The sequence below is a fragment of the Panthera onca genome, chromosome E1 (genome assembly GCF_046562875.1).
Source record: "Panthera onca isolate mPanOnc1 chromosome E1, mPanOnc1 haplotype 2, whole genome shotgun sequence".
NCBI lineage: Eukaryota > Metazoa > Chordata > Mammalia > Carnivora > Felidae > Panthera > Panthera onca.
The window spans coordinates 56,798,811-56,817,046 of record NC_138352.1 but is presented as its reverse complement, the minus strand read 5'-3'; the positions used below and the strand labels follow the sequence as shown (position 1 = coordinate 56,817,046).

The window sequence follows — 18,236 nt, the reverse complement described above, 5'->3', positions numbered from 1 at the left end:
GTAGACAGGCGGACGAATAACCGAGATGTTGGGGATTGCGGGCTGGCTTTCCGCAACGCTTGGCAGTGACCGATTCCCAAGTGGCAAGTCAGATGGTGGTTCTTGGCGAGGCAATCAGCAGCAGGAAGGCTGGCAGCAGGATCCAGAGCCCTGGGCTAGGCACCCAGGCAGGCAGCAGCAGGTGGGGTGGTAGCAGGTTCTCGTGCAGTACACGGGGGTTCAGCAACCTGGCTGGCAGCAGCGGGACCCACAGCAGTTTTGTCCACAGCCGCTGGACCCACAGCCGCTGGACCCACAACAGCTGGGCTGGCAGCAGGTGGTCCGGCAGCAGGTGGTGCGACAGTAAGTTGGGCAGCAGCAAGGCTGGCAGCAGCTCGACCCACAGCCGCTAGACCCACCGCCGTTGTGTCCACAGCCGCTGGACCCACAGCAGCTGGGCTGGCAGCAGGTGGTCCGGCAGCAGGTGGTGTGACAGCAAGCTGGGCAGCAGCAAGGCTGGCAGCAGCCTGAACCACAGCCGCTAGACCCACCGCCGTTGTGTCCACAGCCGCTACACCCACAGCAGCTGGGCTGGCAGCAGGTGGTCCGGCAGCAGGTGGTGTGACAGCAAGTTGGGCGGCAGCAAGGCTGGCAGCAGCTGGACCCATAGCCGCTGGACCCACAGCCGCTGGGCTGGCAGCAGGTGGTCCGGCAGCAGGTGGTCCTGCAGCACGTAGGCTGGCAGCAAGAGGAGCAGCACGAGTGGGTCATGGTGTCGGGGGTGGAGGGTGGGCGGGTCCTGTCCGGAGGTGAGGTTGTCAGATTCTGGTGCCTCCTCCGGTTCTGGGGCTTTTATGCGCTGGACCCCCGAAGGTTAGGCCAATGGGCAGGACTTTCCTTGTTGGTGTTTACATCGTTTTCCATAGTCACTGGGGAATCATAAACGAGGAAGCGGTTTCCTAAATGCTAGGATTCATTACAAAATAAGTGTCTAATGGTTTCCTATTTGAGAATAACTCACAGAAACATTTTCCAACGAGAGGAAGGTGGGCACATCAGCAGCATCGTTCTTGTTTCAGTGATCATGGCATCCATCGTGTGATCACGTTCTGCTGGGGTGGCTAGGGTCACAGCAGTGTTCCCTCCCCAGTCTTTGCCCTTAGACTGAATGTGGATTGCGAGTATCTCTGAGGTGAGGGGCATGATGCTGATATGTTCACTGGGACAAATGTGGTAGATCCCTGAGGCCAGTTCCGTTTCCCCACAGAAGCCGGATTCGAGACTCCCACAGGCATATCTGTCTCCTGTAGCACCCAACCCCACCTGCGTATCTCAGTTCAATCAAAGACCCTTGCGTAGCCGATGTCTGCTGTTTTCTCTGCCACATGGCAAGGCAGAAGCAAAGCAGGTGGGGAGAAGCAGCAGCAGCAGTCTGGGACTAAGCAAGCATCAGTCAATATACGTCCTTGTTGAACAGGACCCCTGATTTTCCTAGGGTCGAATGCTTTCACCGGAGGTGGCGCTTTCAGGGGCATAAAGGCGGGGGCAGGATGGGCAAAACCAGGTGAGTTGGGGACTCTAGCCCTAACCTTCTTAGCTAGCCTCGTCAGTGTCCTCACGTCGCTCATTACATCTTTATTTATGGTTGCTCTTTCTTTTTTCTGTCAGGCTGTCTTTCTTTTTCTGCCTTTCTCCCTTCCTCGCTGCATGCCTGTCCATGCAGGTCCCTTCCTCGCACCGTGCCTTCTTTCCTTCCTTCCTTCCTTCCTTCCTTCCTTCCTTCCTTCCCTTCATTCTTTAGTTTCTTTCTTTCTTCTCTTCCCTTTCTCCCTCTCTTCCTCCCTCCCCCCTTCCTTCTATGCTTCCTTTCTTCCTCCCTCCCTTCTCCTTTTCCCCCTACTCCTCTCCTCATCCCCCCCATTCATATTCCACCCTCTTCTTCTGTCTCTTCCAATGATTTTCTCCATCCGCCCGGCTAATTAAGAACATAGTGGAATGAATGGTGACAACCATAGTCTGCCAAAGACGTCTGAAGCCACCAAACCTATCTCTTGGGTATTGGTGTGTTTGGGACAACTTCTGCCTACCAGCTCTGCACCTCAATGCCTAAGTGCCCTTTTCACGCGCAGCAGAATGTCAGGCTGCCTGAGCATGCTACACGGAGAAAACACACTCAACCCTTGCTTCTGGAGAGTGGGTTGATAAAGACTCCAGCTCCCTCGTGGCTGAAATAAGAGAATCTCAGCCTGTGTCTGTGTGTGTGTGTGCATGTGTGTGTGCGTGTGTGTGTGTGTGTGTGTGTGTGTGTGTGTGCGCGCGCGCGTCTGTGTGCCTGTTTGGAGTTGTACCGTTTCTGAGATACCTTTCAGATTAAAGCTTTGGTTGCAAACTGTGATGCTGGCCTCAAAGTGTTTCTTCCCTGGGACACTTCCCTACACTCGGACCAGTGTGATATGACCTCCCCAAAGAATCCACATTCCTGGACTCTTTACTGAAGAGGAGCTTCTGGAAAACCAAACTCTGACATTCCTTTACCGCACTCAGGCTCAATTTCCTCACGTCTACAATGGGAACCGTAATACCTACTTTGCAAACCCCTCCAAGAATTAAAGGGAATGCTCACGAAGGATTTAGTCAACATCCAGCAAATACGCGGAAACATGGGTCGTGTCAGGTTTTCATCTCATTTTGCCAACATCGCGCTCTTGAGAACCAGCAGCGCTAGGCACGTTTGGCCTTGGCAGTCTCTCCAGAGCATCCTGGGTACCTAGTCTCCAATGGTGGCATGTGTCCTGGATAGGGGCCTTCGAAGCTCATCAGAGGTCCCTCCACTGCTGCCAGGAAGTGACCCGGGGCCCTGTCTCCTCTTCCTCTCAGAGCCTGAATCGGCCTCACAGCCCTGAGTGCTGAGTTGGCACCAGTAGTTCAGGACCAGAAGCAGCAGACTTCGTTCCTGACTCCTAGGAATGCCCACGTTGTTGTCTCTTTTTTCTTCCTCACATTCTCCTCACCCCCACGGAGCAGGCATCATTTTTTCCCCCCTCGGTTGCTCACACTTCCTCCACAATATACCAGAGCTTATTCTGTTTCCTTAGATGGTTCAGAGCTCATGGATTACTCAAAGTCCTACATGCCCATTGCACGATCTCTCTGGCCCTGACACCATGCTTCATCAACTCTCTGGGCAGCATTTTGATCGCGATGACAAACTGCCTTACAGGAGGGGAGAGACCTAGGTTTGGTAGAAAATCACAAGATGCCATTTTACTATATCCCATTAGGTCCTGGGGACAAGGAGGCCAAACAAGAATGTGATTTCCACGACCCAAACACAAGCGTGTTCAGCTGCCTCTGTTGCTCACGAGGACACCGCAGGCTCACCTGTATGTGAGGCAGAAGAGTGCTGAGGGCCTGGATGCCACCCAAGGCAACAGGAGCATCCTGGGTTCCCCAGGGCTCTAAAGGGCGGGTCCCGCTGTCCTCACGTATGGCTGCTGTGGCTGAGTTGTACGACACTGATGTCTACAACTTAGTGCCAGTGATGGCCCGCCTGTCCCGGAGAATAACACTTGTGCGCTCAAAGAAGGCCTCGGATGGACATCTTGCTGGTGCTGACACTAAGGGCGTTTGCTACCACGTCTGGAGATCTGAACGTAAGTGCGCTTCAGCAAGCGCCCGAACCACAGTCTTGGATCCGAGTGTGTCCGTGTCAGCTGTGGGACACTCCACTGTGAAATCTCCTCAGCTGAAAATGCGCATAATGACTTGTGGAGGACTGTGTATGGCTCCACACGGACACTGCATGTGATGTAAAATGTACGTACAAAAAAACACAAAGACGATACGGGATTCCAAATGATTAGGGTTTATTAAGAGATACAGGCGAGACTCCCCGCGTCTAGGGAGACATTGAAAGGGAACATGACAGGCAGCAAGAGGCGTACAAGCTTCATGAGTACACCGAGAAAGAAAACATACCCGTGTGGGCTTTCAGCAGTTTCCACGAGTTATAGGTCATTCCTGAGGAGTTGTTGCGCTGACGTATTTAGAGGGACAGGATAAAGTTCTTGACTACGGAGAGCAAACAGAGATCCTAACTCTGTATCAGGTTGGGTGAAGCTGGCACATGACCCAGAGGAAGGAAAGAAGAAGCGAATCAGGGAGAAGCGGTCCACACTTCATCAGGCTGATTCACAAGATGGTAGACAGGCGGACGAATAACCGAGATGTTGGGGATTGCGGGCTGGCTTTCCGCAACGCTTGGCAGTGACCGATTCCCAAGTGGCAAGTCAGATGGTGGTTCTTGGCGAGGCAATCAGCAGCAGGAAGGCTGGCAGCAGGATCCAGAGCCCTGGGCTAGGCACCCAGGCAGGCAGCAGCAGGTGGGGTGGTAGCAGGTTCTCGTGCAGTACACGGGGGTTCAGCAACCTGGCTGGCAGCAGCGGGACCCACAGCAGTTTTGTCCACAGCCGCTGGACCCACAGCCGCTGGACCCACAACAGCTGGGCTGGCAGCAGGTGGTCCGGCAGCAGGTGGTGCGACAGTAAGTTGGGCAGCAGCAAGGCTGGCAGCAGCTCGACCCACAGCCGCTAGACCCACCGCCGTTGTGTCCACAGCCGCTGGACCCACAGCAGCTGGGCTGGCAGCAGGTGGTCCGGCAGCAGGTGGTGTGACAGCAAGCTGGGCAGCAGCAAGGCTGGCAGCAGCCTGAACCACAGCCGCTAGACCCACCGCCGTTGTGTCCACAGCCGCTACACCCACAGCAGCTGGGCTGGCAGCAGGTGGTCCGGCAGCAGGTGGTGTGACAGCAAGCTGGGCAGCAGCAAGGCTGGCAGCAGCCTGAACCACAGCCGCTAGACCCACCGCCGTTGTGTCCACAGCCGCTACACCCACAGCAGCTGGGCTGGCAGCAGGTGGTCCGGCAGCAGGTGGTGTGACAGCAAGTTGGGCGGCAGCAAGGCTGGCAGCAGCTGGACCCATAGCCGCTGGACCCACAGCCGCTGGGCTGGCAGCAGGTGGTCCGGCAGCAGGTGGTCCTGCAGCACGTAGGCTGGCAGCAAGAGGAGCAGCACGAGTGGGTCATGGTGTCGGGGGTGGAGGGTGGGCGGGTCCTGTCCGGAGGTGAGGTTGTCAGATTCTGGTGCCTCCTCCGGTTCTGGGGCTTTTATGCGCTGGACCCCCGAAGGTTAGGCCAATGGGCAGGACTTTCCTTGTTGGTGTTTACATCGTTTTCCATAGTCACTGGGGGAATCATAAACGAGGAAGCGGTTTCCTAAATGCTAGGATTCGTTACAAAATAAGTGTCTAATGGTTTCCTATTTGAGAATAACTCACAGAAACATTTTCCAACGAGAGGAAGGTGGGCACATCAGCAGCATCGTTCTTGTTTCAGTGATCATGGCATCCATCGTGTGATCACGTTCTGCTGGGGTGGCTAGGGTCACAGCAGTGTTCCCTCCCCAGTCTTTGCCCTTAGACTGAATGTGGATTGCGAGTATCTCTGAGGTGAGGGGCATGATGCTGATATGTTCACTGGGACAAATGTGGTAGATCCCTGAGGCCAGTTCCGTTTCCCCACAGAAGCCGGATTCGAGACTCCCACAGGCATATCTGTCTCCTGTAGCACCCAACCCCACCTGCGTATCTCAGTTCAATCAAAGACCCTTGCGTAGCCGATGTCTGTTGTTTTCTCTGCCACATGGCAAGGCAGAAGCAAAGCAGGTGGGGAGAAGCAGCAGCAGCAGTCTGGGACTAAGCAAGCATCAGTCAATATACGTCCTTGTTGAACAGGACCCCTGATTTTCCTAGGGTCGAATGCTTTCACCGGAGGTGGGGCTTTCAGGGGCATAAAGGCGGGGGCAGGATGGGCAAAACCAGGTGAGTTGGGGACTCTAGCCCTAACCTTCTTAGCTAGCCTCGTCAGTGTCCTCACGTCGCTCATTACATCTTTATTTATGGTTGCTCTTTCTTTTTTCTGTCAGGCTGTCTTTCTTTTTCTGCCTTTCTCCCTTCCTCGCTGCATGCCTGTCCATGCAGGTCCCTTCCTCGCACCGTGCCTTCTTTCCTTCCTTCCTTCCTTCCTTCCTTCCTTCCTTCCTTCCTTCCCTTCATTCTTTAGTTTCTTTCTTTCTTCTCTTCCCTTTCTCCCTCTCTTCCTCCCTCCCCCCTTCCTTCTATGCTTCCTTTCTTCCTCCCTCCCTTCTCCTTTTCCCCCTACTCCTCTCCTCATCCCCCCCATTCATATTCCACCCTCTTCTTCTGTCTCTTCCAATGATTTTCTCCATCCGCCCGGCTAATTAAGAACATAGTGGAATGAATGGTGACAACCATAGTCTGCCAAAGACGTCTGAAGCCACCAAACCTATCTCTTGGGTATTGGTGTGTTTGGGACAACTTCTGCCTACCAGCTCTGCACCTCAATGCCTAAGTGCCCTTTTCACGCGCAGCAGAATGTCAGGCTGCCTGAGCATGCTACACGGAGAAAACACACTCAACCCTTGCTTCTGGAGAGTGGGTTGATAAAGACTCCAGCTCCCTCGTGGCTGAAATAAGAGAATCTCAGCCTGTGTCTGTGTGTGTGTGTGCATGTGTGTGTGCATGTGTGTGTGTGTGTGTGTGTGTGTGTGTGTGTGCGCGCGCGCGTCTGTGTGCCTGTTTGGAGTTGTACCGTTTCTGAGATACCTTTCAGATTAAAGCTTTGGTTGCAAACTGTGATGCTGGCCTCAAAGTGTTTCTTCCCTGGGACACTTCCCTACACTCGGACCAGTGTGATATGACCTCCCCAAAGAATCCACATTCCTGGACTCTTTACTGAAGAGGAGCTTCTGGAAAACCAAACTCTGACATTCCTTTACCGCACTCAGTCTCAATTTCCTCACGTCTACAATGGGAACCGTAATACCTACTTTGCAAACCCCTCCAAGAATTAAAGGGAATGCTCACGAAGGATTTAGTCAACATCCAGCAAATACGCGGAAACATGGGTCGTGTCAGGTTTTCATCTCATTTTGCCAACATCGCGCTCTTGAGAACCAGCAGCGCTAGGCACGTTTGGCCTTGGCAGTCTCTCCAGAGCATCCTGGGTACCTAGTCTCCAATGGTGGCATGTGTCCTGGATAGGGGCCTTCGAAGCTCATCAGAGGTCCCTCCACTGCTCCCAGGAAGTGACCCGGGGCCCTGTCTCCTCTTCCTCTCAGAGCCTGAATCGGCCTCACAGCCCTGAGTGCTGAGTTGGCACCAGTAGTTCAGGACCAGAAGCAGCAGACTTCGTTCCTGACTCCTAGGAATGCCCACGTTGTTGTCTCTTTTTTCTTCCTCACATTCTCCTCACCCCCACGGAGCAGGCATCATTTTTTCCCCCCTCGGTTGCTCACACTTCCTCCACAATATACCAGAGCTTATTCTGTTTCCTTAGATGGTTCAGAGCTCATGGATTAATCAAAGTCCTACATGCCCATTGCACGATCTCTCTGGCCCTGACACCATGCTTCATCAACTCTCTGGGCAGCATTTTGATCGCGATGACAAACTGCCTTACAGGAGGGGAGAGACCTAGGTTTGGTAGAAAATCACAAGATGCCATTTTACTATATCCCATTAGGTCCTGGGGACAAGGAGGCCAAACAAGAATGTGATTTCCACGACCCAAACACAAGCGTGTTCAGCTGCCTCTGTTGCTCACGAGGACACCGCAGGCTCACCTGTATGTGAGGCAGAAGAGTGCTGAGGGCCTGGATGCCACCCAAGGCAACAGGAGCATCCTGGGTTCCCCAGGGCTCTAAAGGGCGGGTCCCGCTGTCCTCACGTATGGCTGCTGTGGCTGAGTTGTACGACACTGATGTCTACAACTTAGTGCCAGTGATGGCCCGCCTGTCCCGGAGAATAACACTTGTGCGCTCAAAGAAGGCCTCGGATGGACATCTTGCTGGTGCTGACACTAAGGGCGTTTGCTACCACGTCTGGAGATCTGAACGTAAGTGCGCTTCAGCAAGCGCCCGAACCACAGTCTTGGATCCGAGTGTGTCCGTGTCAGCTGTGGGACACTCCACTGTGAAATCTCCTCAGCTGAAAATGCGCATAATGACTTGTGGAGGACTGTGTATGGCTCCACACGGACACTGCATGTGATGTAAAATGTACGTACAAAAAAACACAAAGACGATACGGGATTCCAAATGATTAGGGTTTATTAAGAGATACAGGCGAGACTCCCCGCGTCTAGGGAGACATTGAAAGGGAACATGACAGGCAGCAAGAGGCGTACAAGCTTCATGAGTACACCGAGAAAGAAAACATACCCGTGTGGGCTTTCAGCAGTTTCCACGAGTTATAGGTCATTCCTGAGGAGTTGTTGCGCTGACGTATTTAGAGGGACAGGATAAAGTTCTTGACTACGGAGAGCAAACAGAGATCCTAACTCTGTATCAGGTTGGGTGAAGCTGGCACATGACCCAGAGGAAGGAAAGAAGAAGCGAATCAGGGAGAAGCGGTCCACACTTCATCAGGCTGATTCACAAGATGGTAGACAGGCGGACGAATAACCGAGATGTTGGGGATTGCGGGCTGGCTTTCCGCAACGCTTGGCAGTGACCGATTCCCAAGTGGCAAGTCAGATGGTGGTTCTTGGCGAGGCAATCAGCAGCAGGAAGGCTGGCAGCAGGATCCAGAGCCCTGGGCTAGGCACCCAGGCAGGCAGCAGCAGGTGGGGTGGTAGCAGGTTCTCGTGCAGTACACGGGGGTTCAGCAACCTGGCTGGCAGCAGCGGGACCCACAGCAGTTTTGTCCACAGCCGCTCGACCCACAGCCGCTGGACCCACAACAGCTGGGCTGGCAGCAGGTGGTCCGGCAGCAGGTGGTGCGACAGTAAGTTGGGCAGCAGCAAGGCTGGCAGCAGCTCGACCCACAGCCGCTAGACCCACCGCCGTTGTGTCCACAGCCGCTACACCCACAGCAGCTGGGCTGGCAGCAGGTGGTCCGGCAGCAGGTGGTGTGACAGCAAGCTGGGCAGCAGCAAGGCTGGCAGCAGCCTGAACCACAGCCGCTAGACCCACCGCCGTTGTGTCCACAGCCGCTACACCCACAGCAGCTGGGCTGGCAGCAGGTGGTCCGGCAGCAGGTGGTGTGACAGCAAGCTGGGCAGCAGCAAGGCTGGCAGCAGCCTGAACCACAGCCGCTAGACCCACCGCCGTTGTGTCCACAGCCGCTACACCCACAGCAGCTGGGCTGGCAGCAGGTGGTCCGGCAGCAGGTGGTGTGACAGCAAGTTGGGCGGCAGCAAGGCTGGCAGCAGCTGGACCCATAGCCGCTGGACCCACAGCCGCTGGGCTGGCAGCAGGTGGTCCGGCAGCAGGTGGTCCTGCAGCACGTAGGCTGGCAGCAAGAGGAGCAGCACGAGTGGGTCATGGTGTCGGGGGTGGAGGGTGGGCGGGTCCTGTCCGGAGGTGAGGTTGTCAGATTCTGGTGCCTCCTCCGGTTCTGGGGCTTTTATGCGCTGGACCCCCGAAGGTTAGGCCAATGGGCAGGACTTTCCTTGTTGGTGTTTACATCGTTTTCCATAGTCACTGGGGGAATCATAAACGAGGAAGCGGTTTCCTAAATGCTAGGATTCGTTACAAAATAAGTGTCTAATGGTTTCCTATTTGAGAATAACTCACAGAAACATTTTCCAACGAGAGGAAGGTGGGCACATCAGCAGCATCGTTCTTGTTTCAGTGATCATGGCATCCATCGTGTGATCACGTTCTGCTGGGGTGGCTAGGGTCACAGCAGTGTTCCCTCCCCAGTCTTTGCCCTTAGACTGAATGTGGATTGCGAGTATCTCTGAGGTGAGGGGCATGATGCTGATATGTTCACTGGGACAAATGTGGTAGATCCCTGAGGCCAGTTCCGTTTCCCCACAGAAGCCGGATTCGAGACTCCCACAGGCATATCTGTCTCCTGTAGCACCCAACCCCACCTGCGTATCTCAGTTCAATCAAAGACCCTTGCGTAGCCGATGTCTGCTGTTTTCTCTGCCACATGGCAAGGCAGAAGCAAAGCAGGTGGGGAGAAGCAGCAGCAGCAGTCTGGGACTAAGCAAGCATCAGTCAATATACGTCCTTGTTGAACAGGACCCCTGATTTTCCTAGGGTCGAATGCTTTCACCGGAGGTGGGGCTTTCAGGGGCATAAAGGCGGGGGCAGGATGGGCAAAACCAGGTGAGTTGGGGACTCTAGCCCTAACCTTCTTAGCTAGCCTCGTCAGTGTCCTCACGTCGCTCATTACATCTTTATTTATGGTTGCTCTTTCTTTTTTCTGTCAGGCTGTCTTTCTTTTTCTGCCTTTCTCCCTTCCTCGCTGCATGCCTGTCCATGCAGGTCCCTTCCTCGCACCGTGCCTTCTTTCCTTCCTTCCTTCCTTCCTTCCTTCCCTTCATTCTTTAGTTTCTTTCTTTCTTCTCTTCCCTTTCTCCCTCTCTTCCTCCCTCCCCCCTTCCTTCTATGCTTCCTTTCTTCCTCCCTCCCTTCTCCTTTTCCCACTACTCCTCTCCTCATCCCCCCCATTCATATTCCACCCTCTTCTTCTGTCTCTTCCAATGATTTTCTCCATCCGCCCGGCTAATTAAGAACATAGTGGAATGAATGGTGACAACCATAGTCTGCCAAAGACGTCTGAAGCCACCAAACCTATCTCTTGGGTATTGGTGTGTTTGGGACAACTTCTGCCTACCAGCTCTGCACCTCAATGCCTAAGTGCCCTTTTCACGCGCAGCAGAATGTCAGGCTGCCTGAGCATGCTACACGGAGAAAACACACTCAACCCTTGCTTCTGGAGAGTGGGTTGATAAAGACTCCAGCTCCCTCGTGGCTGAAATAAGAGAATCTCAGCCTGTGTCTGTGTGTGTGTGTGCATGTGTGTGTGCATGTGTGTGTGTGTGTGTGTGTGTGTGTGTGTGTGCGCGCGCGCGTCTGTGTGCCTGTTTGGAGTTGTACCGTTTCTGAGATACCTTTCAGATTAAAGCTTTGGTTGCAAACTGTGATGCTGGCCTCAAAGTGTTTCTTCCCTGGGACACTTCCCTACACTCGGACCAGTGTGATATGACCTCCCCAAAGAATCCACATTCCTGGACTCTTTACTGAAGAGGAGCTTCTGGAAAACCAAACTCTGACATTCCTTTACCGCACTCAGGCTCAATTTCCTCACGTCTACAATGGGAACCGTAATACCTACTTTGCAAACCCCTCCAAGAATTAAAGGGAATGCTCACGAAGGATTTAGTCAACATCCAGCAAATACGCGGAAACATGGGTCGTGTCAGGTTTTCATCTCATTTTGCCAACATCGCGCTCTTGAGAACCAGCAGCGCTAGGCACGTTTGGCCTTGGCAGTCTCTCCAGAGCATCCTGGGTACCTAGTCTCCAATGGTGGCATGTGTCCTGGATAGGGGCCTTCGAAGCTCATCAGAGGTCCCTCCACTGCTCCCAGGAAGTGACCCGGGGCCCTGTCTCCTCTTCCTCTCAGAGCCTGAATCGGCCTCACAGCCCTGAGTGCTGAGTTGGCACCAGTAGTTCAGGACCAGAAGCAGCAGACTTCGTTCCTGACTCCTAGGAATGCCCACGTTGTTGTCTCTTTTTTCTTCCTCACATTCTCCTCACCCCCACGGAGCAGGCATCATTTTTTCCCCCCTCGGTTGCTCACACTTCCTCCACAATATACCAGAGCTTATTCTGTTTCCTTAGATGGTTCAGAGCTCATGGATTAATCAAAGTCCTACATGCCCATTGCACGATCTCTCTGGCCCTGACACCATGCTTCATCAACTCTCTGGGCAGCATTTTGATCGCGATGACAAACTGCCTTACAGGAGGGGAGAGACCTAGGTTTGGTAGAAAATCACAAGATGCCATTTTACTATATCCCATTAGGTCCTGGGGACAAGGAGGCCAAACAAGAATGTGATTTCCACGACCCAAACACAAGCGTGTTCAGCTGCCTCTGTTGCTCACGAGGACACCGCAGGCTCACCTGTATGTGAGGCAGAAGAGTGCTGAGGGCCTGGATGCCACCCAAGGCAACAGGAGCATCCTGGGTTCCCCAGGGCTCTAAAGGGCGGGTCCCGCTGTCCTCACGTATGGCTGCTGTGGCTGAGTTGTACGACACTGATGTCTACAACTTAGTGCCAGTGATGGCCCGCCTGTCCCGGAGAATAACACTTGTGCGCTCAAAGAAGGCCTCGGATGGACATCTTGCTGGTGCTGACACTAAGGGCGTTTGCTACCACGTCTGGAGATCTGAACGTAAGTGCGCTTCAGCAAGCGCCCGAACCACAGTCTTGGATCCGAGTGTGTCCGTGTCAGCTGTGGGACACTCCACTGTGAAATCTCCTCAGCTGAAAATGCGCATAATGACTTGTGGAGGACTGTGTATGGCTCCACACGGACACTGCATGTGATGTAAAATGTACGTACAAAAAAACACAAAGACGATACGGGATTCCAAATGATTAGGGTTTATTAAGAGATACAGGCGAGACTCCCCGCGTCTAGGGAGACATTGAAAGGGAACATGACAGGCAGCAAGAGGCGTACAAGCTTCATGAGTACACCGAGAAAGAAAACATACCCGTGTGGGCTTTCAGCAGTTTCCACGAGTTATAGGTCATTCCTGAGGAGTTGTTGCGCTGACGTATTTAGAGGGACAGGATAAAGTTCTTGACTACGGAGAGCAAACAGAGATCCTAACTCTGTATCAGGTTGGGTGAAGCTGGCACATGACCCAGAGGAAGGAAAGAAGAAGCGAATCAGGGAGAAGCGGTCCACACTTCATCAGGCTGATTCACAAGATGGTAGACAGGCGGACGAATAACCGAGATGTTGGGGATTGCGGGCTGGCTTTCCGCAACGCTTGGCAGTGACCGATTCCCAAGTGGCAAGTCAGATGGTGGTTCTTGGCGAGGCAATCAGCAGCAGGAAGGCTGGCAGCAGGATCCAGAGCCCTGGGCTAGGCACCCAGGCAGGCAGCAGCAGGTGGGGTGGTAGCAGGTTCTCGTGCAGTACACGGGGGTTCAGCAACCTGGCTGGCAGCAGCGGGACCCACAGCAGTTTTGTCCACAGCCGCTCGACCCACAGCCGCTGGACCCACAACAGCTGGGCTGGCAGCAGGTGGTCCGGCAGCAGGTGGTGCGACAGTAAGTTGGGCAGCAGCAAGGCTGGCAGCAGCTCGACCCACAGCCGCTAGACCCACCGCCGTTGTGTCCACAGCCGCTGGACCCACAGCAGCTGGGCTGGCAGCAGGTGGTCCGGCAGCAGGTGGTGTGACAGCAAGCTGGGCAGCAGCAAGGCTGGCAGCAGCCTGAACCACAGCCGCTAGACCCACCGCCGTTGTGTCCACAGCCGCTACACCCACAGCAGCTGGGCTGGCAGCAGGTGGTCCGGCAGCAGGTGGTGTGACAGCAAGTTGGGCGGCAGCAAGGCTGGCAGCAGCTGGACCCATAGCCGCTGGACCCACAGCCGCTGGGCTGGCAGCAGGTGGTCCGGCAGCAGGTGGTCCTGCAGCACGTAGGCTGGCAGCAAGAGGAGCAGCACGAGTGGGTCATGGTGTCGGGGGTGGAGGGTGGGCGGGTCCTGTCCGGAGGTGAGGTTGTCAGATTCTGGTGCCTCCTCCGGTTCTGGGGCTTTTATGCGCTGGACCCCCGAAGGTTAGGCCAATGGGCAGGACTTTCCTTGTTGGTGTTTACATCGTTTTCCATAGTCACTGGGGGAATCATAAACGAGGAAGCGGTTTCCTAAATGCTAGGATTCGTTACAAAATAAGTGTCTAATGGTTTCCTATTTGAGAATAACTCACAGAAACATTTTCCAACGAGAGGAAGGTGGGCACATCAGCAGCATCGTTCTTGTTTCAGTGATCATGGCATCCATCGTGTGATCACGTTCTGCTGGGGTGGCTAGGGTCACAGCAGTGTTCCCTCCCCAGTCTTTGCCCTTAGACTGAATGTGGATTGCGAGTATCTCTGAGGTGAGGGGCATGATGCTGATATGTTCACTGGGACAAATGTGGTAGATCCCTGAGGCCAGTTCCGTTTCCCCACAGAAGCCGGATTCGAGACTCCCACAGGCATATCTGTCTCCTGTAGCACCCAACCCCACCTGCGTATCTCAGTTCAATCAAAGACCCTTGCGTAGCCGATGTCTGCTGTTTTCTCTGCCACATGGCAAGGCAGAAGCAAAGCAGGTGGGGAGAAGCAGCAGCAGCAGTCTGGGACTAAGCAAGCATCAGTCAATATACGTCCTTGTTGAACAGGACCCCTGATTTTCCTAGGGTCGAATGCTTTCACCGGAGGTGGGGCTTTCAGGGGCATAAAGGCGGGGGCAGGATGGGCAAAACCAGGTGAGTTGGGGACTCTAGCCCTAACCTTCTTAGCTAGCCTCGTCAGTGTCCTCACGTCGCTCATTACATCTTTATTTATGGTTGCTCTTTCTTTTTTCTGTCAGGCTGTCTTTCTTTTTCTGCCTTTCTCCCTTCCTCGCTGCATGCCTGTCCATGCAGGTCCCTTCCTCGCACCGTGCCTTCTTTCCTTCCTTCCTTCCTTCCTTCCTTCCTTCCTTCCTTCCCTTCATTCTTTAGTTTCTTTCTTTCTTCTCTTCCCTTTCTCCCTCTCTTCCTCCCTCCCCCCTTCCTTCTATGCTTCCTTTCTTCCTCCCTCCCTTCTCCTTTTCCCCCTACTCCTCTCCTCATCCCCCCCATTCATATTCCACCCTCTTCTTCTGTCTCTTCCAATGATTTTCTCCATCCGCCCGGCTAATTAAGAACATAGTGGAATGAATGGTGACAACCATAGTCTGCCAAAGACGTCTGAAGCCACCAAACCTATCTCTTGGGTATTGGTGTGTTTGGGACAACTTCTGCCTACCAGCTCTGCACCTCAATGCCTAAGTGCCCTTTTCACGCGCAGCAGAATGTCAGGCTGCCTGAGCATGCTACACGGAGAAAACACACTCAACCCTTGCTTCTGGAGAGTGGGTTGATAAAGACTCCAGCTCCCTCGTGGCTGAAATAAGAGAATCTCAGCCTGTGTCTGTGTGTGTGTGTGCATGTGTGTGTGCATGTGTGTGTGTGTGTGTGTGTGTGTGTGTGTGCGCGCGCGCGTCTGTGTGCCTGTTTGGAGTTGTACCGTTTCTGAGATACCTTTCAGATTAAAGCTTTGGTTGCAAACTGTGATGCTGGCCTCAAAGTGTTTCTTCCCTGGGACACTTCCCTACACTTGGACCAGTGTGATATGACCTCCCCAAAGAATCCACATTCCTGGACTCTTTACTGAAGAGGAGCTTCTGGAAAACCAAACTCTGACATTCCTTTACCGCACTCAGTCTCAATTTCCTCACGTCTACAATGGGAACCGTAATACCTACTTTGCAAACCCCTCCAAGAATTAAAGGGAATGCTCACGAAGGATTTAGTCAACATCCAGCAAATACGCGGAAACATGGGTCGTGTCAGGTTTTCATCTCATTTTGCCAACATCGTGCTCTTGAGAACCAGCAGCGCTAGGCACGTTTGGCCTTGGCAGTCTCTCCAGAGCATCCTGGGTACCTAGTCTCCAATGGTGGCATGTGTCCTGGATAGGGGCCTTCGAAGCTCATCAGAGGTCCCTCCACTGCTCCCAGGAAGTGACCCGGGGCCCTGTCTCCTCTTCCTCTCAGAGCCTGAATCGGCCTCACAGCCCTGAGTGCTGAGTTGGCACCAGTAGTTCAGGACCAGAAGCAGCAGACTTCGTTCCTGACTCCTAGGAATGCCCACGTTGTTGTCTCTTTTTTCTTCCTCACATTCTCCTCACCCCCACGGAGCAGGCATCATTTTTTCCCCCCTCGGTTGCTCACACTTCCTCCACAATATACCAGAGCTTATTCTGTTTCCTTAGATGGTTCAGAGCTCATGGATTACTCAAAGTCCTACATGCCCATTGCACGATCTCTCTGGCCCTGACACCATGCTTCATCAACTCTCTGGGCAGCATTTTGATCGCGATGACAAACTGCCTTACAGGAGGGGAGAGACCTAGGTTTGGTAGAAAATCACAAGATGCCATTTTACTATATCCCATTAGGTCCTGGGGACAAGGAGGCCAAACAAGAATGTGATTTCCACGACCCAAACACAAGCGTGTTCAGCTGCCTCTGTTGCTCACGAGGACACCGCAGGCTCACCTGTATGTGAGGCAGAAGAGTGCTGAGGGCCTGGATGCCACCCAAGGCAACAGGAGCATCCTGGGTTCCCCAGGGCTCTAAAGGGCGGGTCCCGCTGTCCTCACGTATGGCTGCTGTGGCTGAGTTGTACGACACTGATGTCTACAACTTAGTGCCAGTGATGGCCCGCCTGTCCCGGAGAATAACACTTGTGCGCTCAAAGAAGGCCTCGGATGGACATCTTGCTGGTGCTGACACTAAGGGCGTTTGCTACCACGTCTGGAGATCTGAACGTAAGTGCGCTTCAGCAAGCGCCCGAACCACAGTCTTGGATCCGAGTGTGTCCGTGTCAGCTGTGGGACACTCCACTGTGAAATCTCCTCAGCTGAAAATGCGCATAATGACTTGTGGAGGACTGTGTATGGCTCCACACGGACACTGCATGTGATGTAAAATGTACGTACAAAAAAACACAAAGACGATACGGGATTCCAAATGATTAGGGTTTATTAAGAGATACAGGCGAGACTCCCCGCGTCTAGGGAGACATTGAAAGGGAACATGACAGGCAGCAAGAGGCGTACAAGCTTCATGAGTACACCGAGAAAGAAAACATACCCGTGTGGGCTTTCAGCAGTTTCCACGAGTTATAGGTCATTCCTGAGGAGTTGTTGCGCTGACGTATTTAGAGGGACAGGATAAAGTTCTTGACTACGGAGAGCAAACAGAGATCCTAACTCTGTATCAGGTTGGGTGAAGCTGGCACATGACCCAGAGGAAGGAAAGAAGAAGCGAATCAGGGAGAAGCGGTCCACACTTCATCAGGCTGATTCACAAGATGGTAGACAGGCGGACGAATAACCGAGATGTTGGGGATTGCGGGCTGGCTTTCCGCAACGCTTGGCAGTGACCGATTCCCAAGTGGCAAGTCAGATGGTGGTTCTTGGCGAGGCAATCAGCAGCAGGAAGGCTGGCAGCAGGATCCAGAGCCCTGGGCTAGGCACCCAGGCAGGCAGCAGCAGGTGGGGTGGTAGCAGGTTCTCGTGCAGTACACGGGGGTTCAGCAACCTGGCTGGCAGCAGCGGGACCCACAGCAGTTTTGTCCACAGCCGCTGGACCCACAGCCGCTGGACCCACAACAGCTGGGCTGGCAGCAGGTGGTCCGGCAGCAGGTGGTGCGACAGTAAGTTGGGCAGCAGCAAGGCTGGCAGCAGCTCGACCCACAGCCGCTAGACCCACCGCCGTTGTGTCCACAGCCGCTGGACCCACAGCAGCTGGGCTGGCAGCAGGTGGTCCGGCAGCAGGTGGTGTGACAGCAAGCTGGGCAGCAGCAAGGCTGGCAGCAGCCTGAACCACAGCCGCTAGACCCACCGCCGTTGTGTCCACAGCCGCTACACCCACAGCAGCTGGGCTGGCAGCAGGTGGTCCGGCAGCAGGTGGTGTGACAGCAAGCTGGGCAGCAGCAAGGCTGGCAGCAGCCTGAACCACAGCCGCTAGACCCACCGCCGTTGTGTCCACAGCCGCTACACCCACAGCAGCTGGGCTGGCAGCAGGTGGTCCGGCAGCAGGTGGTGTGACAGCAAGTTGGGCGGCAGCAAGGCTGGCAGCAGCTGGACCCATAGCCGCTGGACCCACAGCCGCTGGGCTGGCAGCAGGTGGTCCGGCAGCAGGTGGTCCTGCAGCACGTAGGCTGGCAGCAAGAGGAGCAGCACGAGTGGGTCATGGTGTCGGGGGTGGAGGGTGGGCGGGTCCTGTCCGGAGGTGAGGTTGTCAGATTCTGGTGCCTCCTCCGGTTCTGGGGCTTTTATGCGCTGGACCCCCGAAGGTTAGGCCAATGGGCAGGACTTTCCTTGTTGGTGTTTACATCGTTTTCCATAGTCACTGGGGGAATCATAAACGAGGAAGCGGTTTCCTAAATGCTAGGATTCGTTACAAAATAAGTGTCTAATGGTTTCCTATTTGAGAATAACTCACAGAAACATTTTCCAACGAGAGGAAGGTGGGCACATCAGCAGCATCGTTCTTGTTTCAGTGATCATGGCATCCATCGTGTGATCACGTTCTGCTGGGGTGGCTAGGGTCACAGCAGTGTTC

General features: G+C 54.2%; 2 protein-coding genes across 2 annotated transcripts; both read right to left on the bottom strand.

Moving 5' to 3' along the window:
* Positions 1-219: 219 nt before the first annotated feature.
* LOC144614288 (uncharacterized) lies at positions 220-5,665 on the bottom strand. The gene is made up of 6 exons (XM_081791181.1): positions 4,864-5,665; positions 4,735-4,818; positions 4,408-4,659; positions 3,361-3,479; positions 561-828; positions 220-479 (listed from the first exon to the last, which is right to left on the bottom strand). The coding sequence occupies exons 1-6, from the start codon at positions 5,060-5,062 to the stop codon at positions 220-222; spliced, it is 1,182 nt and encodes a 393-aa protein (XP_081647307.1). The 5' UTR covers positions 5,063-5,665.
* A 2,989-nt stretch (positions 5,666-8,654) lies between these two features.
* Positions 8,655-14,155, bottom strand: LOC145713111 (uncharacterized). Its single transcript, XM_081791180.1, has 6 exons — positions 13,357-14,155; positions 13,030-13,281; positions 11,983-12,101; positions 9,192-9,459; positions 8,883-9,110; positions 8,655-8,785 (listed from the first exon to the last, which is right to left on the bottom strand). Exons 1-6 carry the CDS (start codon positions 13,550-13,552, stop codon positions 8,655-8,657), a joined length of 1,194 nt encoding a protein of 397 aa, XP_081647306.1. The 5' UTR covers positions 13,553-14,155.
* Between the last annotated feature and the right edge of the window lie 4,081 nt (positions 14,156-18,236).

Excerpts from the sequence above, each read along its gene's own strand:
- LOC145713111 (XM_081791180.1), bottom strand. The coding sequence starts at position 13,552 with ATGACCCACTCGTGCTGCTCCTCTTGCTGCCAGCCTACGTGCTGCAGG. Across the intron at positions 9,460-11,982 it reads CTCTTCTGCCTCACATACAG|CCCCAGAACCGGAGGAGGCA; the intron begins GTGAGCCTGCGG and ends AGCGCATAAAAG. Across the intron at positions 9,111-9,191 it reads CTGCTGCCAGCCCAGCTGCT|CTTGCTGTCACACCACCTGC; the intron begins GTGGGTGTAGCG and ends GCTGCTGCCCAG.
- LOC144614288 (XM_081791181.1), bottom strand. The coding sequence starts at position 5,062 with ATGACCCACTCGTGCTGCTCCTCTTGCTGCCAGCCTACGTGCTGCAGG. Across the intron at positions 3,480-4,407 it reads GTCCCGCTGCTGCCAGCCAG|CCACAGCAGCCATACGTGAG; the intron begins GTTGCTGAACCC and ends CGTACAACTCAG. Across the intron at positions 829-3,360 it reads CTCTTCTGCCTCACATACAG|CCCCAGAACCGGAGGAGGCA; the intron begins GTGAGCCTGCGG and ends AGCGCATAAAAG.